General features: G+C 51.0%; 1 protein-coding gene across 4 annotated transcripts in view; it reads right to left on the bottom strand.

The window, feature by feature from the left end:
• rai14 (retinoic acid induced 14) overlaps window positions 1–26,140 on the bottom strand; it is a 339,420-nt gene that overhangs the window by 27,108 nt on the left and 286,172 nt on the right. For all 4 annotated transcript variants that reach the window (XM_038790617.1, XM_038790618.1, XM_038790619.1 and 1 more), the window contains 3 exons: window positions 14,635–14,663; window positions 1,733–1,819; window positions 1,422–1,514 (listed from right to left, as the gene is read on the bottom strand). In XM_038790617.1, coding sequence (XP_038646545.1) covers window positions 1,422–1,514; window positions 1,733–1,819; window positions 14,635–14,663 — 209 coding nt within the window. The remainder of the gene's footprint in view (window positions 1–1,421; window positions 1,515–1,732; window positions 1,820–14,634; window positions 14,664–26,140) is intronic.

Below are 26,140 nucleotides of genomic sequence, written 5' to 3'. Positions count from 1 at the left end.
AGACAATTTTGTTTCTTTAAACAAATTCAAAATGCACCAGATCACTTATATTCCAAAAATAGTACCAGATACATCATTTGGGCATTTTTATTTCGCTGACTGGTAGGGAGCGGGTCAGTTGGGAAGTAATGGGGAACACGCATGTTGAGATTCCCATGCATGTCATGGGAGCTTAAACTCCACAGAATGCCTGTGGCATCACTGATCAGCCCCCAGACCAGATTGACAACATGGGCCCTGTGACGGGCAGGGAACTGTTCAATGAACGTCACCACAGCAGCATGTAGATCACTGTGGGAGTTGACCGTGAAGGGATGGGGTGGAACAGGGAGGTGGCAAAAAAAGAGGAGTGAGTTGGGGGGGGGGGGGAATAGAGTGTCGGCAGAAGGGCAATGAGGTCAACCAGGCAGGCTGTCAACCCTGGGAAGGAGGTGGTCATTGGGGGTGTGGTTCATGATTGTGGAGGCCTCTTAAGCAGGCACCTGAATTCAGGAGATAGATACAAATCTCCTGAATCCACCAAGACCTCACCTCAAAGGTTGCATGGGTTCCCCGGTGTTCAGTAAACATTGTCGACCGCAGTTACAAGTTGAAAAGCTGAATGACAATGGTGCTTGCAGGCTGGTTACCACATTTAAAGTTTAAACTAGCCGATTAGCTGTCCAACCACCTTCTGGCGCCAGCTAAAGTCAGATACATACAGGTCGGAGGCTGGTTTGTGTCATGAAATAGATTTTTCAGGTTTTAGCCCCTCAACCAGTAAAACCTTTCCATTTTTGAGATCAATAATCAGCCTACTCCTTTAAATTGCTCTCTAAAGTAGATAAAGGTCTTTTTGGAAACAATTCAATTATCAAAACTGTTAATCAATTTTATATTCATCAGAATATTATTGTATATCTGCACTTCCTCCCTCAGATGCAATAAATACAGTAGGCAGTATTACATGTCTTTTAAACTCGGCTATTTAACACCTCTGGTGTAAAACTGTGTCCAAACAGCTTAAGGTTATGGTCCAGTTCATTAGAAATATAACAAAGTCCAGAATAGATTCCTCCAATAGAATTATTTCATTGCCGCTAAGTAAAGCAAAGAAACCAAATCAGAATCTTTTCAGTGACCAGGTCTCTACAGAAAAGACACATTTCAGAATAATATAACAGCAAATTACTGTGGATGCTGGGATCTGAAGCCAAAGGGAAAATGCTGGAAAATCTCAGCAGGTCTGGCAGCACCTGTAGGGAGAGAAAAGAGCAAATGTTTCGAGTCCAGATGACCCTTTGTCAAAGCTTTGATCATCTGGACTGGAAGCATTAGCTCTTTTCTCTCCCTACAGATGCTGCCAGACCGACTGAGATTTTCCAGCATTTTCTTTTTGATTTCAGAATAATATAAAACTGGATATTAGATTGTAAAATAACCTTAATAGAATCTTCTTCCACTTTGGATGGCTCACATTCTGATGAACGAGGACTGAGGGACTCTGGAGTTACAGCCTCGCTAGATTGGGAACTCTAGACAAAACACCACAAAGTATCAATAGTTAAAGTGCTGACTGCAGTCGTAAATCCTCACTGGTAATAGAAAAATAAAATGGACTCAACATTGTTTTAATCAATCTAAGAAATTCAGTAACTAACCATTCTTAAAAGATTCAACACAACTGAATTTCTATCTATAAATATTTAATGTTGCTAATGAAATGGCCATTAGTTAGCTGCTTTCCTTTTACCTGTGTAGCACTGGTTGGTGGTGGTGGTGCTTTTCGTTTTTTAGGAGTTCCACTTCTATCTGCATAGATTTTAATGGTAGGATCCAGCTGAAAATTTTACAGATCAGAAATGTAGAGGAGTTAGTTTTGTTAGTAAAAGTTGTGAATGTTAAATTTATACAATTAGTTAATACGTGCCTTCTTCTGTTATTTTGTTCCAAGTTTGTGCGTGCTCATTTAGTTGCAAGTTTAACATGCATAAGCAAAACTCAAATTTAAAAATGGACTGTATTGACATATCTAGATAATTAGAAGCTTTGTATCCGACATGAATGAAGCAACAATCCCTTCTGGACACTGATGGTTAAACTTAAACGGCAGTAATACACAGAGATCATTAAAGAGGTTCCAAGCCCCTTTTGAAACCAGCAAGTGAATAATTAGCAGTAGTTCACAAAGGACCACAGGCAAGTCTCTCCTGTAGGAAGAGATAGAATCACAGAATAATACAATGCAGAAGACGCCCTTTGGCCCATCGAGTCTGCACCGACGCATGAAAAACATCCGTCTACCTAATCCCATTTGCCAGCACTTGGCCCATAAGTCTTGAATATTATCATAGAATTTACAGTGCAGAAGGAGGCCATTCGGCCCATCGAGTCTGCAGCGGATCTTGGAAAGAGCACCCTACCCAAGCCCACACCTCCACCTCATCCCCATTACACAGCAACACTGAGGGCAATTTTGGAAACTAAGGGCAATTTAGCATGGCCAATCCACCTAACCTGCACATCTTTGGACTGTGGGAGGAAACCGGAGCACCCGGAGGAAACCCACGCACACACAGGGAGAATGTGCAGACTCCGCACAGAGTGACCCAAGCTGGGAATCGAACCTGGGACCCTGGAGCTGTGAAGCAATTGTGCTAACCACAATGCTACCGTGCTGCCCATTATGACATGCCAAGTGCTATCCAGCTACTTTTTAAAGGATGTGAGGGAACCCGACTCTACCACTCTCCCAGGTAGTGCATTCCAGATCGTCACCACCCTCTGGGTAAAAAGGTTTTTCCTCAAAACCCCCTTTAACCTCCTGCTCCTCACCTTGAACTTGTATCCCCATGTAACTGACCCTGCAACTAAGGAGAACATCTGTTCCCTATCCCCCCTGCCCATACCCCTCACAATCTTGTACAATTGGTTCTATATAGCTTGAGGAGCAACACTCTGCAAGCATGGGGCAAGGAGAGGAGCCAGGCCCCCATAAACTATCCCAGTCAGTACAGGGATTGGACCTGTACCATTAGCTTCATTTTTCACCATACTCTAGCCATCTAAGCTAACTGATCCCCACCAGGTCTCTGGTTTACAAAACACACTGATCGAGAAGAAGGTAAATTCAACAGGCCCAAATGGTCAAAGACTGCTGTAGCAGTTGGAAAAGATTGGACACATCGGAAACACAAGTCTCAAGAGGGTCTGCAATCAGGTAAAGGGGGCTTATACATTTGCAGGGTTACTGGAAAAAGGGGAGTGGGACTAGCTAAATTGTTTTTCAGTCCTGACAGAGCGAGGTGGACTGCATGGCCTCCTTCTGTGGGAAAAAGTTGTTTTATTCTAAGAACTGAAAATGCCTATGTTTGTATCCAGCAGGCCAAACTATAAATAAAATCAGGAAGGTTTGAAGTTCAGAAACAAGCTAAGGTATTACACTTTGAGACAAGTTGTCCATTTTTCCACAGAAAGTTTCAAGAATCTGGTTTTAAAATAAATTGCATTCACCCAAATTTATTTTTTTTAAAGGCACAGTGATAGTAAACTTCTGCCATGTAAGTGGTTAAAATGTTAATTTTGCTTGAATACTGTTACCCCAAACATTGCATACAAAACTTGTTAGCCACCTTGGTAATTAATAAATATCTCACACCAATTGCAGTGACCATCTCTGGTCCTGGATACTCAGCTGGAGAAAATGTGCTCACAGGCCCTCAAGTGTTGAACATAGGGGTATGAGAAAATCAAACACACACAATCAAGTGAGGTTTCCAGCAGAAAGCCAATTAGAAGTCAATGGGAGTAGAAAATGGACATTTCCATGTAATTTTCAGGGTTAAATTTGTGTTTCACATACCAAATTTTGCAGTGTGACTTCAAACTGTGCAAGTACCATATTGAGATGTGCCTACAGCTAAAGTGCTCCTCATTTAAGAGATGGATGTTGGCTTGAAATTGCATCACCAACACCTGAAAATTAGGTCTACAATTAGGAGCTGTTATTAAACAGAGCAACTAGTGCTAACCACCCACCTATTTAGTGATACTGAAACCCTAATCAATGGTATTTCGGGGTGTGTTGTGTGTGCGGTGGAGGGGATGGAAATTGAGATTGTTTGAGGGAGCTTGCTATGTGCAAATTTCTGCCATGTTGCCTGCATTACAACAGTGGCCACGCTTCAAAAGAAATTAATTTTGTGAAATGCTTTGGGGCATCCTGATGTCTTCAAAGGAGCTGGAAGATTCCCACTTCTGTTGTTCCTTCTCGATAGTGAGGTTGCACACATGAGCATGATGATGTCCAGGTCCACCTTTGGTGGTGGTGGTAAGCAAGCCGAGGTCATGCAGTAAACCATGTATTGAGTGGTCAGTTTTATGAACATTGCAGTGGAGGGCCACCACAATGTGCGGACTTCAGACTGCTTCCTTCACGGTTCTGGAGTTAGCATCTCCTCATGCTGCCATCCCGTGAAGTAGAACTTAAATATATGTGGAGATCTCAAACAGGGAGGGGCTTTCAGAGCATCACTACCACCCTTCAACCTACTCCCCCCCCCCCCCCCCCCCCCCCCCCCCCCACCCCACAGAACAATTGATTTGTAGAGGCACCATCCCAGTAATGACGGGTCACATGGAACATGCTCATGCCAGCCTCTCCAAGGATGACAGCCTACCCACTGTCCTGCAAATCTATCACCCAGTACCTTTGCTGGTTTCACACAGCCAGCTGACACAGGTGGCCCTGGCTGACACTGTAAACACAGCAGGCTGCATTTAGGTTCAGTTGCTCCAGGTCACATCCACTGCCACTTACACAAACCCTTTGTGGACCATTAGCAGCTTTTCATCTCTGAATCTTTTATGACAGATGATCCACTTCATATTCCAACATTGTAGGATTGCAGTCAGATTATTTCAATTCAACATTCTCCCCGTGTCTCCGTGGGTCTCACCCCCACAATCCAAAAAGAGGTGCAGGGTAGGCCCCACAACCCAAAATGATGTTCAGGGTAGGTGGATTGGCCACGCTAAATTGCTCCTTAATTGGAAAAAAAAGTGGGTACTCAAAATTTATATTAAGAAAAGGAAAATTTGTTAAATCCAGTGTAGAAGATGAATTCAGGAAGGCAAGGAAGATGTGGAAATACATATATACTATATATATTATGTATAATAATATAGTATGGATATATATATATAAAATGTAGCCCAAGAAAAGAGATGTCTATGTTGATTGATTCTATCAAGAAAGGCAGAAAGGAAAACAAATTATTAAAAATGAATGAGACAATAAGAAAAGATGCCATTCTCTGGGTGTAAGGAAAGGAAAAAAAAATCTAAATTTCTTTATTAGCTTGTCTTAAAATATTTCTTGTCCATTTCACAACCACAATGCACCCTATCTATCATACATGTGAACAACGTGGGGCGCGATTCTCCGCAACCACGACGGGTGGGAGAATAGCGGGAGGTCTGCTCCCGCAACTCTCGCTATTCTCCCACCCCCCCAAAATGGCGTGTCCGGATGGGCCGAGTGGCCTGCCGTTCCCGACGGCAGCAACCACACCTGGTCGCTGACGTCGTGAACGTGGCGCGCCAGGTAAGTGTGGGGCCTAGGGGGGGGGCGGATTGGGGATCGAGCACCACGACCATGCTCGGGAGGGGACTGGCCCGCGATCGGTGCCCACCGATCGTCGGGCCAGCGTCTCAAGGGAACGCACTCTTTTCCCTCCGCCGCCCCGCAAGATCAAGCTGCCACATCTTGCGGGGTGGCTGAGGAGAAAGACGGCAACCGCGCATGTGCGGGTTTGAGCTGTCCAACCCGCGCATGCGCGGCTGACGTCACTAGGCTCTGCCGCGGCGTCATTCTTGGCACGCCGGACCTTGAAGCCAGGGACAAGGCCCGGCGGCCGCGTTTCCCGGTATGGCCCGCCTATCCTCCGGGTAGGGGAGAATAGGGGGCCGGGAGAGGCTTCCGACACCGTCGTGAACCTCTCCAGGTTTCACGACGGCGTCGGGCCTTGCGGAGAATTCCGCTCGTGGACTTGAAACCCAATCTCCACCCCCTGCAATACTTCACCACTTCCAATCATCGTGTCTCGTACCTTTCAAAGCATGCTGCTCATACCAAGTTATAAAAAGCACATTCCTGTCTGAAGCAACTGCATTTCTAGGAAACTAGCAGCCAAGCACCATGCTGGGTGGGAGAATCGCGGGAGGGCCGGGCGACTCACGACACGCCGCCCAGGCAGCCCCCCCGCGATTCTCCCACCCCCCGCTCAGAGAATTGGCGCTCGGCGATTTTCAGGGCGACCGGCGATTCACCGGCCCGCATGGGCCGAGCGGCCTGCCGTTCCCGACCTGTTCACACCGGCGGCAACCACACCTGGTCGCTGCTGTCGTGAACATGGCACCAAAGGTTCGTTTGTGGCTTGTGGGGGGGCGGAGAGGGGAGTGAGCACCACGGCCGTGTTCGGGAGGGGACTGGCCCACCGATCGTCGGGCCGGCGTCTCCAAGAGACGCACTCTTTCCCCCCCGCCGCCCCGCAAGATCAAGCTGCCACGTCTTGCGGGGCAGCGGAGGGGAAGACGGCAACCGCGCATGCACGGGTTGGAGCCGGCCAACCTGCGCATACGCAGCTGACGTCACTTAGGCGCCACCGTTGCGTCATTCTCGGCGTGCCGCCTTGACGCAAGCAACAAGGCCCGGCGGCCGAGATTTACGGAGCGCCGCTCCTAGCCCCCTTGGGGGGGGGGGGGGGGGGTGAATAGGGTGGCAAGGCGCCGTGAAACTCGGCCGAGTTCACGACGGCCTTCCCGATTCCGCGCGGGAGCAGAGAATTCTGGCCCATGTGTAATACTTCCCTGCTTGTTGGAATGGTGAGCACAGGCTGGGCAACAGCTGAGTACAGATGTCATCTGTTGTTTCCATCAGAAAAATCCTTTTTTTATCAGCTGACATTTAGAAAGTAAAACAACTTTTTCCTTCACCAGCAAAGCCTTTAGTCCACAATATACCGGATCTGATTTTTTAAAAAAATGTAGTTTTCTATGTACTTTGCCTGCTTCAAGGTACACTCACAAAATACCTCAAATTGAAATCAGAAAATGTTGGAAAGATTCAACAGATCAGGTGGCTTCTGTGCAAACAGAAGCAGTGATAATGGGCGGAATCTTGCCAAATTGTTTTCAAAGTGTCAGGCTGAGACTGAAAGCCAGCGTTAAGCTCTCCAGCTGTACAGACCAGTTTTTTCTCCAGATCTGGGGCGAAATTCTCCCCCCCCCACGACGGGTGGGAGAATAGCGGGAGGGCCTTCCCGACTTTTTTGACGCCCTCCCGCTATTCTCCCCCCCCCCCGCCGAAATCCCGACACGAATCGCTGCCGCCGTTTTTTTACGGCCGGCAGCGATTCACAGCTGTTAGAAGGGCCGAAGTCCCAGCCCTTTACGACCTTTTTACGAATGGCAAACACACCTGGTCCTGCCATTCGTAAAAACGTCGTGACCACCTGGAAAAAAATAACCATGGCACCGATTGGCACGGCAGTACCACGGCCGTGCCAAGGGTGCCATGGGCCCGCGATCGGTGCCCACCGATCGCGGGCAGCGGGCCCGATGCCCGCGCACTATTTGTCCTTCCGCCGCCCCGCAGTATCAATACGCGGGGCGGCTGAGGGGCAACCCGGACCGCGCATGCGCGGGTTTCGCGCAAAAACGCGATGACGTCACCCGCGCATGCGCGGGTGGAGTCTTCCCACCTGCGCATGCGCGGCTGACGTCATATGACGCGTCAGCCGGCGCTAAGTCCGACAAGCGGGCGTAACGATTTTCGTTAAGCCCGACTTGTCGGGGCCTCCGACGTCGGGCTGCTAGCCCCGACGGGGGACCAGAATCGGTCCCCCGTCGAGAAGGGGCGCGATGCCGTAAAACCCGCCCGGGTTTTACGGCAGTTTGACGATTTCTCCCGTTTTGGGAGAATTTCGCCCCTGGAGCCTTGCTGAATAAAAAAAAATGAGTGGGTGGAGCATGATAGAGCCAGCAAGGCTGACTCCAGAGAGACCGGGGTGCCATCCTTAAAAGCCGTCCTGGTCAGAACTAACCACCACCACGGCGGTATTGGGGGCTCTCCACCCAGGACAATCATTGCCGGTATTTCTCCCACCCACTCCTTCCTCCCACCAAAGGTAAATGGAACTCTCCCCCCCCCCCCCCCCCAACCATGTAGCTCCCACTGGGGCCCACTGCTGGCACTACCCTGACAGAGATTGGCACAGTGCCGACCTGCGGAGGGGGCAATCATACCCGGATCAAAGGATATGGAGGGAAAGCGGGAATCGGCTATTGAGTTGGATGATCAGCCATGATCAGAATGAATGGTCTCCTTCTGCTCCTATTTTCTATGTTTCTAATGCCATCTCCCCTTAGGGTATATTTACCGTTCCACACCCAGAGGGATCCCCTTGACTGTTTCACATAGAATCAGGGAATTTACAGTGCAGAAGGAGGCCATTCGGCCATCGGGTTTGCACCGGCCCTGGGAAAGAACACCCTACTTAAGCAACCCTTCCACCCCATCTCCGTAACCCCAGCTAACCTTTTTGGACATTAAGGGCAATTTATCATGGCCAATCTACCTAACCTGCACATCTTTGGATGGGGGGGAAACTGGAACACCCGGAGGAAACTCACACAGACATGGAGAGAACGTGCAGACTCCGTTCAGACAGTGACCCAAGCCAGGAATCGAACCTGAAACCATGAGGCCATGAAGCAACAGAGCTAACAACTGTGGAACCATACTCATTTTGACAAAACTGTTGTGAACCTCTATGAATACTTAGTCAAGGGGAAACATGTGGTTGGGGAGCCTTAATATTTAAATTGATTAAAATCCATGTAAATGAGGTTCCTACCCTTTGTTGGTATGAACTGCGTGATGTCGCCGGCAAGGGACGGGGAAAATCAGAAAACCCGATTCTCTCCAAAGGGAGCTGTTCTCCTTGATGGCAATTGCGGGCTGAAAATCATCCCCAATGTTTCAGGTCTGTGACCTTACATTGCAGCCGACTATGATTTTATTTCACAACTCCAGCATCCGGACAATATTTTGCTTTTGTACCTTGAAAAATCAGGTTTTACTGGCGTAAATGTCAAGTAACCTTCTTTACGCAATTTTAGGTAGTGTCATTTTAAACGTGAAATTATTGTTTATACTTTTGTGCCACATTTTTAAGTGTCAAAATCAGCTGTACCCTATTGAAAGCTTTGGTCCCTTATTAATATTGAACTGAACAAATGAATAAATTCAAAACTTCCAGCAGGCCTTCAAGATAATGTCATAATACAATAGCACTTACTATTATTTAAATAATTACAGAACAATCGGGGCCTGTTTGAACATTTTATTCCATACAAAATATTCCATACAGCACATATTTTGTTGGTGACATATTTGACATTCTGGAAATCAAAAATCCTAGATGTGATTCTGCCAACAGTTTATAAGGGGTGTGATTCTTCCGCTGCGCCTGTCCGACGACCGGAAATTTGTTCCAGAGGTCAATGGAACCCCTCCCACCGGCCATTCCAGACCAGCCCATCAGACAGGGCACCGAGGCAGGTTGTAACAGTGGTAACAAATGTTTAATGTGAACAAATATATAGATTTGTGCCCTATCCCCTATAACTAGTGTATAACATCCTGGCCTTACACAGGCCCTAATGTCTAGGTGGTTCCCCAGACAGTACAGCAGGAGTGGAGGCGGCCTGCAGTGATTCCTGTCCTGCGACCTTGGTCCCCATTGGCGGGCGTATTCTGGGGCGACAGGGCCAGGATGGGCCCGGCTGCTGCTCAGGTGTCCCGGGTGGCGTGGTGATGCTCAACAGGTGCACCAGGGAGGGAATAGCTCGATGGCCCCTGGACTACTCCACAGGGCGGGGTGCGAGGGGGGCTAACCCCTGAGGTTCCCCCGCCACCTGGCACTGCCAGTACTGGAGGTCCCCTCTGGCATGACCAGGATCTGCATGCTCACAGGCATAGAGCACAGGGAGTGGACCATCTCTGTCTGGGACTGTGCCACCACCTTCTGGGTTTGTGTCACATCAGCCAGTGACTGCGCCACCTCCCTTTGGGACTGGGAAACCTCCCTCCGTGACTGCACCACATTGGCCAGTGCCCAGGCAATGCCATCGATGTTCCCAGCCGTGGCCTTCTGTGACTGGCCAACACTCAGGAGCGCCGTTGCGATTTCCAGGTGGCTCTGGGACATAGTCGCTTGTGAGGCGGCAACCTTATTCTGGGCGTCAGCCAGCACCTGCAAGAAATATCCCTGCACTTGGACATGCTGATCCATAGCTGAAAACGTAGCCCCAAATGCCTCCAACACAGACGACACCCTTGCGGTGTTGGCCTGGGTGGCACGCATTGTCTCAGGCTGCTTTCAGCATTGGTGCCTAGATCACGGGAGGGGCTCCGGCAATGGCACTGGCTGGGGGTGGGAGAGGCCAGATCCCCAGCAGGTCCTGTAAGACACAAGACGTCTGATTAGACTGCAGGCCAGGGAGGATGGTGTTGGGGTGAGGGTTTTGCGGGGTGAGGGTGATGTAGTATGTGGATGGTGTGAAGGTGAAGGGGTGGTGTTGGGTGGTGGTGGGTGGGGGGGGGGGGGGGGGCGGGGAGAGGAGCTTTCACACGCGTCATGAAGAACTGCAACTAAGCTGGGTCTCGCTTCCTCGCCTGTGCTCCACCTCGGCGACCTCCCTTTTCTCTGGGCCACCGATCATGTCCAGGGCCCTCTGCTCTGCCATAGTGAGGGGCCAGGTCCGGCTGTCCCCCTCCTGACTTGTCCCACTCCCGGCGGGTTGTGCGGCCTTCTCCTAGTGGAAGGGGGGGGGGGGGCTCTGATCCTACCCCCTGCAGATTCACAGGGAACATAGCCAGGGTCCTAGGTTCGATTCCCACTTGGGGTCACTGTCTGTGCGGAGTCTGCACGTTCACCCTGTGTCTGTGTGGGTTTCCTCCAGGTGCTCTGGTTCCTCCCACAGTCCCGAAAGACGTGCTGTTAGGTAATTTGGCCATTCTGAATTCTCCCTCTGTGTACCCGAACAGGCGCCGGAGTGTGTCGACTCGGGGATTTTCACAGTAACTTCATTGCAGTGTTAATGTAAGCCTACTTGTGATAAAAATAAAAATAATTATAAGATTTATATAAGATTTTGCTTTTACTCAGGTTAAGGTTGTAACCTGAGAAGGCTCTTAATTCTTTCAGTAGTTTCATTATCTCTTCCATACTGGCCAGGTGGTTTGAGATGTAGAGGAGCAGATCATCCACAGAGAGCGAGACTCTATGCCCTCTGCCTTCCCTTTGGCTATCTCACCATCCCTTCGCCGCTCTGAGGGTGATCACCAGTGGCTCGATTCCCAGAGCGAACAGTAGTGAGGATAATGGGCATCCTGCCTCATGCCTCTGTGCAGCCATAAGTATCCAGAGCAGGTGGTATTTGTCCGTACGCTAGCCATGGGAGCGTGGTACAGTAGTTGCACCCATGTGGTGAACCCTGGCCCAAACCCAAACTGTTCCAGCACCTCTATGAGGTACTTCCATTTGACCCTGTGAAAGGCCTTTTCTGCATCCAGGGAGATGATCACCTCCTGTGTTCTCTCCCCGGATGGAGTCATGACCACGTTCAGCAGGCACCTGATGTCCGCTGTTAATTGTCTGCCCTTGACAAAGCCTATCTGAACTTCCGTGACCACCTCCAGCATGCAGTTCACCAGTCAGCTCGCCAGGATCTTGGCGTCAGTATTCAGGAATGATATGGGTCTGTATGACCCACACTATTGTCTGGTCTTTGTCCTTTTTAGGGCATCAGTGATATTGAGGTCTGAGCTAACATTGGTGGCAGGGGTTCCCCTGACGGGTGAGTCAGTGAACATCAAGTGCAGGGCCACTGCTGGCGCAAATCGTTTGTAGAAGTCCACCAGGAATCCATCCGGACCCGGCGTTTACCCCGCCTTCATGGAGCTAATGTTCTAATGGTGCTTCCAGGCCCCATTTCCATTCTTCTCCCACTACCGTCATGTCCAGTCCATCGAGGAACTGCTTCATCTATGAGACACCCTCCCGGGGCTCGGAGTTGTACAGCTCTCAGTAGAAGGTTGCGAACGGCCTCGTTAATCTCCTCTGCCAGGGCAACTAGCCTGCTGCTCTGTCCTTTACCTGGGCTATTTACCTCACGGATGCCTGCCATCTCAGCTGGTGAGCCAGAAGGCTGCTGGCTTTGTCTCCATGCTCATGAAAGTTCCCCCGTGTCTGACGGAACTGGTTCACTGCTTTGGACAGCAGATCAAAGTCCCATTTGCAGTTTTTTCCTCTCTGCCAGTAGTTCCGTGGTCAGAGCCGTGAAGTACTGCCGATTCACCACCAATATGGAATCAATCAGCTGTTGCCGAGCCGCCCTCTCCTTCTTATCTTGAGCACCCTGAACGCAATAATTTCCCCCCTTATCACTGCCTTCAGTGCCTCCCAAAATGTGGAGATGAAACCTTCTATTTTGGTTGCAGGTTACATAACCGTTGATGGCTTGTGATATCTTCTCACAGAACGCCTCGTCAGTGAGGAGGGCCATGTCCAGGCTCCATGGGGGGCGTTGGGCCCAGCCTGTCTCCGATCTCACATCCACGTAGTGTGGAGGCATCCCAGGATATTGAAGGAAATGAGAGGGGGAATTGTAGAGGGGATTGGCCATAGTCTTGCAGTCTTCTCCAGATTCAGGGGATGTGCCAGAGGACTAGAGAATTGCAAACATCATGCCCTTGTTCAAAAAGGTTTGTATGGATAAGCTCAGCAAATACAGCCCAGTCAGTTTATGTTTGGTGGTGGGAAGCTAATAGAAACAATTATTCAGGATAGAATTAATAGTCACAAGGAAAAAAAATAGGTTAATTAGGAAGAGCCAGCATGGATTTCTTAAGAGAAGATTGTATTCAGCTAACTTGCCCGAGCTTTTGAAGAGGTAACAAAGAGGGTTGATAAGAGTAACACTCTTGATGTGGTGTAGATGGACAGAAGGCATTTGGTACGGTGCCACACAACAGGAAAGGTTATAGCTCATGGAATAAAAGGGACAGCAAAAACATGGATACAAAATTGACTGAGTACTGGATACCCTTCGGACTGGAGGAAGATTTGTACTGGAGCTCCCCATGGGTCAGTATCGGGACCCTTGCTTTTCCTTTTATATATATATATATATATATATTAATGATCTAGAACTTGGTGTACATGGGACAATTTCAATGTTTGTGGATGATACAAAATGTAGAAGCATTGTAAACTGTGAGGAAGGTAGTGTAGAACTTTGAAAGGACACAGACAAGTTGGTGGAGTGGGCAGATAGGTGGCAGATGAAGCTTAATGCGGAGAAGTGTGAGGTGATGCTTTTTTGTAGGAAGAACACTAAGGAACAATATCAAATAAGGGGTAAAATTCTGAAAGGTGTGCAGAAACAGAGTAACCTTGGTGTATTTGTTCATAAGTCATTAAAGTTGGCAGGACAGGTGGAGAGTGCAGTTAATGAAGTATATCATTAACTGGGTTTATTAAAAGAGCAAAACGGTTATGCTGAACTTGTATGGGACATTAGTTAGACCTCAGTTGGAGTACTGTGTACAGTTCTGGGTGCCACACTTTAGGAAGGATCTGAACACATAGGAGAGTGTAGAAGAGGTTTGCAAAAATGGTTGGAACCGTTCTCCTTGGAGAGAAGAAGCTAAGAGGAGATTTGATAGAGGTGTTCAGAATCATGAGTGTGCTGGACAGGTTAGATAGGGAGAAACTGTTCTCACTCGTAAATAGATTGACAATGAGAGAGCGCAGATTTGTGATTTGCGAAAGAAACAAACCTGATGTGAGAAAAACCTTCTCGAACATAGGTCTGGATTGTACAGGCTGTAAGTAAGTGTGGTGGAGGCAGATTCTTTTGAGGTATTCAAGACAGCATTAGATATTTATTTGATTAGAAACAATATGTAGCGTTACAGAGAAAAGGGTGGAGAATGGCGCTAAATTCTAATGCTCATTCGGAGAGTCAGTGCAGACGTGATGGGCCAAATTATTCTGTGATTCTGTACGTGCACTCCACATTGGGCAAACATAAGTTCTACATTTGTGGTATCTCAGTAGCTTGGTTTGGAAAAGCTTCATCATTGTGTGATTTCTATGTGGGGGCACAGCTAATGGGGTGAAAAAAAGAACCATACGGAATATTGAGTACAATATTCAACTATTTGTTGCTTTAGAAGGTCAGGTGAATCTTTATTATCTTAGTAAAACTGGCAGAGCTCAATTTGCCTGTTAGACAATTACTCTAATTGCTTTTAAGAAATCTTGGTTACAATACTATCTGACTGACCTGGGAGAAAAATGAAATTAGTGGAAAAGAGCAATTGTTATATTTCAGCATCTCATTCTCAGAAAAATGGTCAAAGGAATTTATAATTATGATTGCTTATAGAAAAATATAAATATGAAGGGTGATTTTCAAGCCAAGTACTCAATAGGATTGAAGGGCCCTGGCTTGAAATATGCTTAAAAATACAGTGCAGAAAACATTATGGAGTTTTAGAGTAAATAATAAACGTAACTTTACCTGTTTTGGTGCCTGCGCTGATTTCATATCTATTTTGAAGCAGAAAACAGAAAGAGAAGAAAAAGAAAAATGAATGCACAATAATACAGGGCCAACTAATTTAATAATTTTCTTGGGTCTATAAATAATTCTAAATCGCATGAGATCATGTTAAAGCCACTCTGGTCTTAATTCTGAACCTTAGTTTTCAAACATGTTGCCCATTTATAGTGGGCCCTATATGACGGTTGTAGAACATCAGACTGAACACTTTGTTCCTGAGAATATGTCATACTGGCCTATTCTTGTTGCTAAGGAAACCTGACTGGCTGCTAAGTTATGATCCAGCCACGTCCCTAATCTGTTCAACTATTGAGTTGTCAAGACCATAAGTGTTTTTAAAAAGCTATGTAAAATTTTGATCATTTCTAAATTTATATGTTTCACTGTGTACTCGATATACCTTAAATGCCAAGATAAACTTGTTTACAGTAAGCTTTATAACTTTAAGAGTACAGCATGGTCACAACTAAATATCATGTTTAAAATTCAGGAAATATCTTTAAAATGTATAAGAACATATGAAGAAGAGCAGAGTAGGCAATTCAGCAACTCAAGCCCGCTCCACTATTCAATATGATCATGGCTGATCTCCACTCGGCCTAAACTCCACTTTCCTGCCCATTCTCCATTACCCTTCAACCCATTACTAATTAAAAACTATCACTCTCCTCCTTCAATTTACTTAGTCCCAGTATCCACTGCACGCTCGGGATAGTGAATTCTACAGATTCACAAACTTTCGAGAAGTAATTTCTTCTCATCTCGGTTTCAAATCTGCTACCCCTTATCCTAAAACTACGACCTCTTGTTCTAGATTGCCCCCCTCGAAGTCAATTTTACCTTTTATCATCTTATATACCTTAATTAGATCTCCTCTCACTCTTCTAAACTCAAGAGAGTATAGCCCTAAACTGCTCAATCTCTCTTCATAAGACAAGCCCCATATCTCTGGAATCAATCTAGTGAACCTCCTCTGAACTGCCTTTAATGCAACCAACTACATCCCTCTGCAAATAAAGGGACCAAAATTGTACACAGTACTGCAGGTGTGGGGCGCGACTCTCCGATGTCACGCCCGTTGGGAGAATAGCTGGCCGTGCCAGTTTTTCACACGATGCCAGTCTGACGCGCTCCCGCGATTCTCCCAAACGGCCAAATCGCTTCCGTTGTGGTCCGTGCGGCAAAACCTGGATAATCGCCCGAGGCACCCAAAATGGCGATTCTCCAGAACCCCCGCTATTCTCCGGCCCGAATGGGCCGAAGTCCCGACAGCGTGACCCCAGTTCACGCCGTCGCCGTCCACACCTCCTTTACATAGTCGCCAGTCGTGCTGGCTGACGAGCATTGAGGAGGTGAGTGGACTGTCCTGGAGTCTCCGCAGACTGGGGAAGGCTACCCCGAAAATGCAGAGCTGGGGGGGGGGGGGGGGGGGGGGGGGGGGAAAGAGAGGGAAAAGTGGGGAAAGGGAGTAGTGAGGGGGGGGAGAGGGAGCGAGTAGTGGGAGAGGGGGAAGTGAGGGGGGAGATAGGGAGTAGTGGGAGGGGGAGCGAGTAGTGGGAGGAGAGAGGGAGTAGTGGGGGGGGGGGAGAGGGAGTGATTGGAGTGGGTCGTCCACCCCCGGATGCAGCATGTCAGCCGCCCTGCCATGGCAGGACGGTGACGAGGACACGGCCGCTGGTTGCCCTGTGGCTGATGGGCACAGCCCACTGACGCACAGGTGAGGAGGACGTTGTTAACTGACCGTTGGACGCAGAAAGTGACCAGGGGTTAGGCTGGCCGCTTGTCAGCAGCGCGACCAGGCCACACACAGGTGTCCCGTGGCAGGCGGCTGCCGAGGTGTCGAATAACCTCCGTCTAACATGTTGTTTCTCTGCCCCCCACCACCCTTCTGTAGGTGAGCATAATGTATTCGAACCGAACGGCGATGTTCACCGTAGTGGTTGGGGCCGCTGCACTGCAGTTGGACATCCAGCAGCGTCTACGGTGACATCCCACAGTGGATGCAGGGGCAGCTGCAGCAGCAGAGGGAATGGCCGCGGAGTGGCCCGTCATCGACGTACAGGCCGCAGGCACTCATGGCCGGTACGTCCAGGGGGATGCCGAGGGGAACATTGACCCCCAAACGCTGAGGATGGCACAGGATGTGGGTACTGATGCCGAGCAGCATGGCGGGGGAGGAGGAGGAGGAGACATTGATGGTGGAGCCAGGGCGCCAGAGGCGACAATCGAGGCCTAGGGTGTTCCGTGACCGGATCTCTTTCGAGGCACTGCCGGACATCACCTGCAGGAGGAGACTCCGGTTCAGCAGGGAGATGGTCGCACATATCTGCCATCTTGTGGCGCACTTTGCCCCACGTGGAATGGGAGGAGGACACGTGATACGGTTGCCATCAAGGTGACGGTGGCACTTAACTTTTATGCTACCGAAACAAAAACCAGGGGAGGGTTAGCCCTCCCGAATCTACAATTCTACCACTGGGCAGCAACAGCCGAGCGAGTAAGGGGATGGATCCAGGAGCCAGAAGCTGAGTGGGTGCGTGCGGAGGAGGCCTCCTGTATGGGAACCTCCCTCCGGGCCCTCGCCACGGCAGCACTCCCATCCCCACCCAAAAAACACTCCAGCAGCCCAGTGGTGACAGCCACCCTCCAATCCTGGAACCAACTGCGGCAGCAACTTGGCCTGACCAAAATGTCGAACAGGGCTCCCATCTGCAACAACCATAGGTTCAAACCAGCACTGACCGACGCCACCTTCAAAAGGTGGAGGCAGGACGGGGGACACTGACAGTCAGGGACCTATACACGGACGACAGGATCGCAACACTGGACGAACTGACAGAGAAATTTCAGCTAGCTGGGGGGAACGAGCTACGGTACCTGCAGCTCAAAAACTTCCTACGAAAGGAGACAAGGACGTACCCACAACCGCCACGACAGACACTACTGGAAGACCTACTGGACGCAAGTATCCTAGAGAAAGGGAACTGTAGTGACATGTATGACCGACTGGTAGATAGGGACGACACCGTACTGGACGCAACAAGGAGGAAATGGGAGGACGACCTGGGGATGGAGATCGGGTGGGGACTCTGGAGCGAAGCACTGCATAGGGTCAACTCCACCTCCACGTGCGCAAGGCTCAGCCTGACGCAACTAAAAGTGGTACATAGAGCCCACTTAACAAGAACCCGTATGAGTAGGTTCTTCCCGGAGGTGGAAGACAGATGTGAACGGTGCCAAAGAGGCCCGGCCAACCACGCCCACATGTTCTGGTCTTGCCCCAGACTCGTGGAGTACTGGACAGCCTTCTTCGAGGTAATGTCCAAAGTGGTGGGAGTGAGGGTGGAGCCATGCCCGATAGTGGCGGTCTTCGGGGTTTCAGAACAGCCAGATCTATTCCTGGGGAGGAGGGCGGATGCCCTTGCCTTTGCCTCCCTGATCGCCCGCCGTAGAATCCTGTTTGGCTGGCGGTCAGCAGCACCGCCCAGAGCTGCGGACTGGCTGTCCGACCTCTCGGAATCTCTCCAAATGGAGAAAATCAAATTTGCCATCCGAGGGTCGGACGACGGCTTCCACAGAACGTGGGAGCCATTCATGCAACTGTTCCGGGACCTATTTGTGGCCAATGTACAAGAGGAAGAATAGTCGGGGGAAGGTAGCGGGAGGGGGGGCTACAGGTTCGTTACGGGGGTTCGATGGCTAGCTAAGGCCCAAAACCAAGCTAAATAAACATGTTGGGGGGGGGGGGGGGGGCGCAGTTACTACTACGAAGATGCTTACCTGTAAATATGTATGTTAATTTTTGCGTGTTTGTTTTTGTTTGTTTGTTTTTTTTGTTTCTCTCTCCTAACAATTTGTAATTTGTTCAATATAAAATACGAAAACTGAATAAAAACATTTATAAAAAAAAAAACTTTTATGCTACCGGTTCCTTCCAGTCTCCGAGTGGGGACCTATCCGGGATATCGCAGGCATCGGTCCACAGGTGCATCCGGGACGTGACCGACGCCCTGTTCGCCATCGCGGACCGCTACATAACCTTCTCCGAGGACCGAGCAAATCAAGAAGCACGAGCCCGTGGATTTGCCAACGTGGCCGGGATACCGATCGTCCAGGGAGTGATTGATGATGTTCACGTCCCCATGCGCCCGCCTGCAGGCAACAGGGAAGTGTTCACTAACAGGAAGGGGACATACTCCATGAACATCCAGGTGGTATGCGACCCCCACATGAGGATCATGCACGTGTACGCAAGGTTCCCTGGGAGTGTGCATGATGCGTACATTCTTGCGCAGTCGTTCATCCCTGCTATGTTTGAGGGACGGCCCCCCCCGGCTGAGGGGCTGGTTGCTGGGCGACAGGGGTTATCCACTGAGTTCTTGGCTGATGACGCCCATACGGAGGCCTCAGACCAATGCGGCCACCCTATGCAATGAGGCCCATGCAGCAACCAGGGGTGTGGAGGAGCGCTGCTTTGGTCTGCTGAAAATGAGATTCCGGTGCCTGGACCGCCCCGGAGGGGCCCTGCAGTACCAGCCCGACAGGGTCGCTCGCATTGTTATGGTATGCTGTGCGCTGCACAACATCGCAATGCAGAGGGGAGATGCCCTGGTGGAGGAGTTGGAGGGAGAAGCCACTGGCAGTGGTGCCAACGCTGAGGTTGAGGAGGTTGGTGGTGCGTCGGGCGTAGCACACAGACACGGCCCGGGTGCTGGTAATGTCCAGGAGGCTGCACAACAGCACCGGAGAGGACAATGGGCACACGACGCGTTGGTGGCTGCATCACGCATCGTGTGCGACGGCATCGCTGAACACTACCACCTGCATCGCCAGTCGTGCAGACGGACAGCACACAACTCGCACCCCCCCCCCCCCCCCCCCCACTCCGGGTACACTGCTCCACTTCGAGATCACCCTTACCTCTGCGGCACAACGGTATGGCACGACATTGATGGCTGTATCAGCGGGTGTGATCAGTGCCATGTGGAATGATGACAGCCCGATCTGCGATGAGCTGTGAGCTCAGAATCGCTAGACAAAGTCTGTCTCATGGCAATAGCTGAACCATTCATCTCGGTGGTCGCTGAGTTCGTCAGGGACACTCCATCACGTGCCCGCGTGGGGTAGCTGGTGTCGGAGTGCCGAGGACTACAGTGTTCGACTGTGGGAGGGGGAAGGGACTGCACACCCGGCACCGAAGTTTCACCGCTCGTCAACCCCAGCGACACTCGGTCACCATCACGATCCCCGTGGCAATGGAAAAATCACAGTCTTACAAAGGGGCTGGTTTAGCTCACCAGGCTAAATCGCTGGCTTTTAAAGCAGACCAAGCAGGCCAGCAGCACGGTTCGATTCCCGTACCAGCCTCCTCGAACAGGCGCCAGAATGTGGCGACTAGGGGCTTTTCACAGTAACTTCATTGAAGCCTACTCGTGACAATAAGCGATTTTCATTTCATTTTCAAGTTAGGTGCAACAGTGAGTTTAATGGTGAATATTATGTACAGATGCCCTAGCCCCTACAACTAAACTGTGCCCTTCACCCGTGCCAACTTACTCTGTGTCCCTCTTCATTGCCTTACGGGCCCTACCACTACGTCTAAGTGAATCCCCAGATGGTACAGCAGGAGCGGAGGCGGACTGCTGAGAATCACGCCCTGCGACATGTCTCCCAGTCGGCACTCGTTTCCTGGGGCGACCCGGACTTGATGGGCCAGGCTGCTCTGCGGGCGTTTCAGATGACGTGGTGCCACCCTGCTTTGCCCGCTGCCCACCCGATGCACCAGGGATGGGACGGGGGGAGGCCGAGCGTTCAGGGACGTCCCGTGATGGAGTTAATGGGACGGGCCCCAGAACCTCTTCCTCCCTCGGGGAACCCGGTGGCCCCCGGGCCTCACTGTAGGACGGAGGTGCGAGCGGGGAGGTGCCCCGTCACCCCACCGACACCTGGCACTGCCAGTCCTGGAGGCCTGCAACGGTATAGACCAGGGTCCGAACGTTTGCTGAGACGGAGTCCAGGGAGTGAGACATTCCCGCCAGGGACTGTGCGCCCTCAACCTGTGAGTGCGCGACGCCATTCAGCACGTGCGTCAGGCGGTCGATGCTCTCCGCGACTGACTGCTGGGACTGTGCCATGGCCTGCTGGGACTGGGCCATGGCCTGGTGAGATTCGGCCAGGGCCCGTAGCGCGCCGGCAATGTCATGTTGGCTCTGGCGCACTGCTGCCTGTGAGAGGGCAGCCCTCTCCTGGACCATGGATGACGCGTGCAGCCCAACGCCTTGCAGAACCTGACCCATGGCCGATACCGTTTCACCCATTGCCTCGACCGCGGACGGCACCCGTGCGATGTCGGCCTGGATGGCTGCCATGAACGGCACCACTCTCTGCACCTGGACGCGCTTTGACTCCTCTAACTGCGTCTGCAGCTGCTGGAAGATGGCACTCATCCCGTCATTGTGTCCCTGGGTTTCAAAATGCATCGGCTTTCCAGGTGGGTCGAGTAAATCCAGGAACCCGGGAAACGTCTGGCCGCCAGCTGGATGCTGGGCCTGGGCTGCCCTCCGACCGTCCAGCCCGTCAGCTGCTCCGACCTCCACCTGCAGTACCGGCTCAGCTGTGTGGTGCACACCAGACCGTGACTCAGGAGCCTCATCACTTAATTGCCCAACTGAGGTGAGTGTCTCTGGGATGGTGGATGGTGTGGGAGACAGCAGTGCCGCAAGCTCTAAGTCCTCGTCCGTCAGAAATTCAGGAGTGTCCTGGTCCCAGTCATGTCCCAGCGCAGGGCGCACGTGGCCCAGGTACGGTTCAGCGTCAGGTGAGTCCGTTGACTGTGTCGCCGTCCTCTGTGCGTCTGGGTCCACTGAACCCGTCCTGTCCTGTCTCACGGCCCGGCGTTAGGGCAACGCACAGCCATGAAAGTCGTCACTATCCGTCCTCTGTACGTCCCGCTCGAGAGACCCGGATTTGGAGGATGGCACCCCTGGCCGTCCTCCTGCCACCCTCTGGCGTGCGACCCTGGGTGCGGTGGTCGTCGCGGATGGTCGCCTGAGTTTGGCACCAGACGGCCCGGGACGTTCGTCAGCTGGCCCTGGGGAACAGAATGATACGGGGTTAGTTAGACACGCTCGGCCGGGCGTAGGATGGTCCAGTGGGCAGAGTGTGAAGGGGGAGAGGATGAGGGGGCCAGTGGGTAGAGTGTGAGGGGACAGAGGATGGGGAGGTCCAGTGGGCAGAGTGTGAGGGGAGAGAGGATGGGCTGGGGGGGGTTGTCATGTAGGGCTGTCTCACTTGATTCTGCACCTCCAACCTCGCATTGCGCGACCTCCCGGGTGGCAGATCTCCCAGCAAGGTCCAGTGCCCTCTGCTCGAACACTGTCAGGGGGTGCAGAACGGGTGAACCCACTCCGGTTCTGTTGCGCTCCCGGCTGTTGTGAGCAGTCTTGTCCTGTTTTGGGGGGGGGGGGGGGGGGGCATAGATAGAGCATCACAATTAGGTAGGTAACATCAGGGCGTTCAGATATTGGCACAGGGTGGGGGGAAAGTTGCAGCCACACCATGGCATCTCTTCAGGAGGTTGCAGCGCTCATGTGGGTCTGCGACAACTTTGTTAACCACCCTCCACTCACTCTCTCCCCCCCCCCCCTCGTGCCCGTAGTGGTGGTGGGGGGGGGGGGGGGGGTGTGTAATGAGGGACATGTGGGGGATGGTTGTGACCCAGGGGGACCATTGTGGCACTTACCCTGGCAGCCCTGGTGAGGTAGTGGAGCTTCTTGCGGCACTGCTCCCTGGACCGAGGGGTCTGCCCCACAGCACTGACTGCCGTGCCCACCTCACGCCAGGCCCGTTGCACGGTGCTGGAAGGGTGGCGATGCTCTCGTCTTGGGCAGAGGATGCCCCTGCGCTGCTCCACCTCATCGAGGAGGGTCTCCAGGTCCGTATCACGGAACCTCGGAGCGGCCCTCCGTGGCTCCGACATTTCCCTTCCTCCTTTCCGTGCGTGGATCGCGCCCTATTACGACGCGGAGCGGTGTCACGCACTGACGGCGCGCTTTTGACGTCATCCCCCCCCCCCGCCGTGTTCCTCCCGGCGCCGATGCTAGCCCATTCCCGGGGCCAGAATCGATCGCGATCAGGGCCGTTTCCCGCCGTCGTTGAACTCGACCGAGTTCACGACGGCTTTCCCGATGCAGCGCGACATCGGAGAACCGCGCCCCAGGTCTCACCAATGTCTTATAGAGTTGCGGCAACACTGCCCTACTTTTATACTCCATCCCTTAAGCTAAACTCTTATCTTTAGCCACAAAGGCCAAAATTCTAGTTGCCTTCCTTATTACCTGCTGTACCTGCATACTAGTTTTTGGAGATCCATGCATCAGGACATCCAGATCCCTCTGCACAATAAGTTTCTCTTCATTCAGACAATAATTTGCCTTTCCATTTATCCGACCAAAATGGATAACTTCACACTTATCCACCTTAAATTCCATCTGCCAATTTTGTGCCCTCTCGCCGAACCTTAGCCATTTGTAAATGTCTTATTTTCTCATTGCAACTTACCTATTTTAGTGTCATCTGCAAATTTGGTTGTAGTAGCTATTCATTCATCCAAGTCATATGTAAATATTTGGGCTCCAGGACCGAACCTTGTGGCACCCAACTAGTTACATCTTGCCAACCAGAAAAAGACACATTTATCTTGAATCTCTGCCTTCTGTCATAGAATTTACAGTGCAGAAGGAAGCCATTCAGCCCATCGAGTCTGCACCGGCTCTTGGAAAGAGCACCCTACTTAATCCCACACTTCCACCCTATCCCCGTAACCCTGCAACGCCATTTAACCCAAGAGCAATTTGGCCCTCGCCAATCCACTTAACCTGCACATCTTTGGACTGTGGGAGGAAACCGGAGCACCCGGAGGAAACCAACGTACACACGGGGAGAACGTGCAGTCTCCGCACAGATAGTGACCGAAGCGGGAATCGACCCTGGTGCTGCGAGCAATTGTGCTAACCACTATCCTACCGTGCTGTTGGTTAGCCAATCTTTAATCCAAGCTAATAAATTACCCCAAAACTCATGTGATCTAATCTTGTGTATTAATCTTTTGTACAGCACCTTTCAAATGCCTTCCGGAAGTCCAGTTATACTACATCTACAGGATGTCCATTTGGCTTGTTGCACCTTCAAAGAATTCTAGCAAATTAGTCAAACGCGACTTACCCTTCATAAAACCATGCTGACTGATGGATTGTGTTTTAACTTTCTAAATGTCCTGTTATTACTTCCTTAATAATGGAGTCTAACAATTTCCCAACAGCAGATGTTGAACTAACCAGTCGATTGTACCCTACATTCTGCCACCCTCCCTTTTTGAATATGGGCACTGCATTAGTATTTTTCCAATCCACTGGAATCTTTCCTGCATACAGGGAATTTTGGAATATCATAACCAATGAATCCATTATGTCCACTGCCACTTCCTTCAACAGCTTAGGATGTAGGCCATCAGGCCCTGGGGACATGTCTGCCTTCGATCCCAATATTTTCTATAGTACTTTTCCCCCATCAATTATGATGGTTCGAAGTTCCTCCCTTTCTATTACCTCTGCATTACCTGTTACTATTGGGAAGATACTAACCTGTAGTGATTTCCACTGTGAAAACTGAGGCAAAATATTGATTTAGTGTCTCTGCCATTTCTGTATTTCCCACTATTAACTCCCCAGTCTCTTTTATATTCTTACAGAAGCTTTTGCTATCCTTTTCTACATTTTATGCTAGTTTCTTCCATAATTTACTTTTGCTTTTTTTTTAAAATATAATTTTTATTGGAATTTTTTACAGAAAATATAAAACATAACGACAAACAATGAAATGCAACAAAATAACCCATAATAACCGTACCACCCCCAGACCGTATCGACGCATGTATCCCATCCCCCACCCCCCAACCCCAATGAACAACAAAAGAACTTCAAAATAAATTTAAATTAAATAAACAAACATAGTCATCGTCCGCTCCCCCCCCCCAACCTTTTCCCTCCCCCACCTTTTCCCTCCCCCTTCCCCCCCCCTCCCCCCCTCCGGGTTGCTGCTGCTACTGTCCCCGTACCCTATCGTTGAGCCAGAAAGTCAAGAAAAGGTTGCCACCACCTAAAGAACCCTTGTACCGACCCTCTCAGGGCGAATTTGACCTTCTCTAGCTTAATGAAACCCGCCATGTCATTGATCCAGGTCTCCACGCTTGGGGGCCTAGCATCCTTCCATTGTAGCAAGATCCTTCGCCGGGCTACTAGGGACGCAAAGGCCAGCACACCGGCCTCTTTCGCCTCCTGCACTCCCGGCTCCACCCCAACCCCAAAAATCGCGAGTCCCCATCCTGGCTTGACTCTGGATCCCACCACCCTCGACACTGTCCTCGCCACCCCCTTCCAGAACTCCTCCAGCGCCGGGCATGCCCAGAACATATGGGCATGGTTCGCTGGACTCCCCGAGCACCTGACACACCTGTCTTCACCCCCAAAGAACCTACTCATCCTTGTCCCAGTCATGTGGGCCCGGTGCAGCACCTTGAATTGGATGAGGCTAAGCCGCGCACACGAGGAGGAAGAATTAACCCTCTCCAGGGCATCAGCCCATGTCCCGTCTTCGATCTGTTCTCCCAGTTCCCCCTCCCACTTAGCTTTCAGCTCCTCTACTGACGCCTCCTCCGCCTCCTGCATAACCTTGTAGATATCAGATATCTTCCCCTCTCCGACCCAGACCCCCAAAAGCACCCTGTCGCTCACCCCACTCGCGGGAAGCGAAGGGAATCCCTCCACCTGCCACCTAGCAAATGCCTTTACCTGCAGATACCTGAACATGTTCCCCGGGGGGAGCCCAAATTTCTCCTCCAACTCCCCCAGGCTCGCAAACCTCCCATCAATAAACAGGTCCCTCAGCTGTACCAACCCTGAAATCCCCCATCAATGTTCCAGGGGACGAACCTATGGTTCCCCCTTAACGGAGCCTCCATCGTGCCCCCCACTTCTCCCCTATGTCGCCTCCACTGCCCCCAAATCTTGAGGGTAGCCGCCACCACCGGACTCGTGGTATACCTCGTAGGAGGGAGCGGCCACGGCACCGTTACCAGGGCCCCCAGGCTTGTATCTCCACAGGACGCCCTCTCCATCCGTTTCCATGCTGCCCCCTCCCCCTCCATTACCCACTTGCGCACCATCGACACATTGGCCGCCCAATAATACCCCGAGAGATTGGGTAACGCCAGCCCCCCCCCCCCATCTCTACCCCGCTCCAAGAAGACCCTCTTCACCCTCGGGGTCCCATGCGCCCAAACAAAGCTCATGATGCTGCTAGTAACCCTTCTAAAAAAGGCCCTAGGGATAAAGATGGGCAAACACTGAAAAAGGAACAAGAACCTCGGGAGAACCGTCATTTTGACGGACTGCACTCTACCCGCCAA

The sequence above is a fragment of the Scyliorhinus canicula genome, chromosome 3 (assembly GCF_902713615.1).
Source record: "Scyliorhinus canicula chromosome 3, sScyCan1.1, whole genome shotgun sequence".
Classification (NCBI taxonomy): Eukaryota; Metazoa; Chordata; class Chondrichthyes; order Carcharhiniformes; family Scyliorhinidae; genus Scyliorhinus; species Scyliorhinus canicula.
Note: the sequence above shows the minus strand (reverse complement) of the source record. Positions and strands in the feature narration are given on the sequence as shown.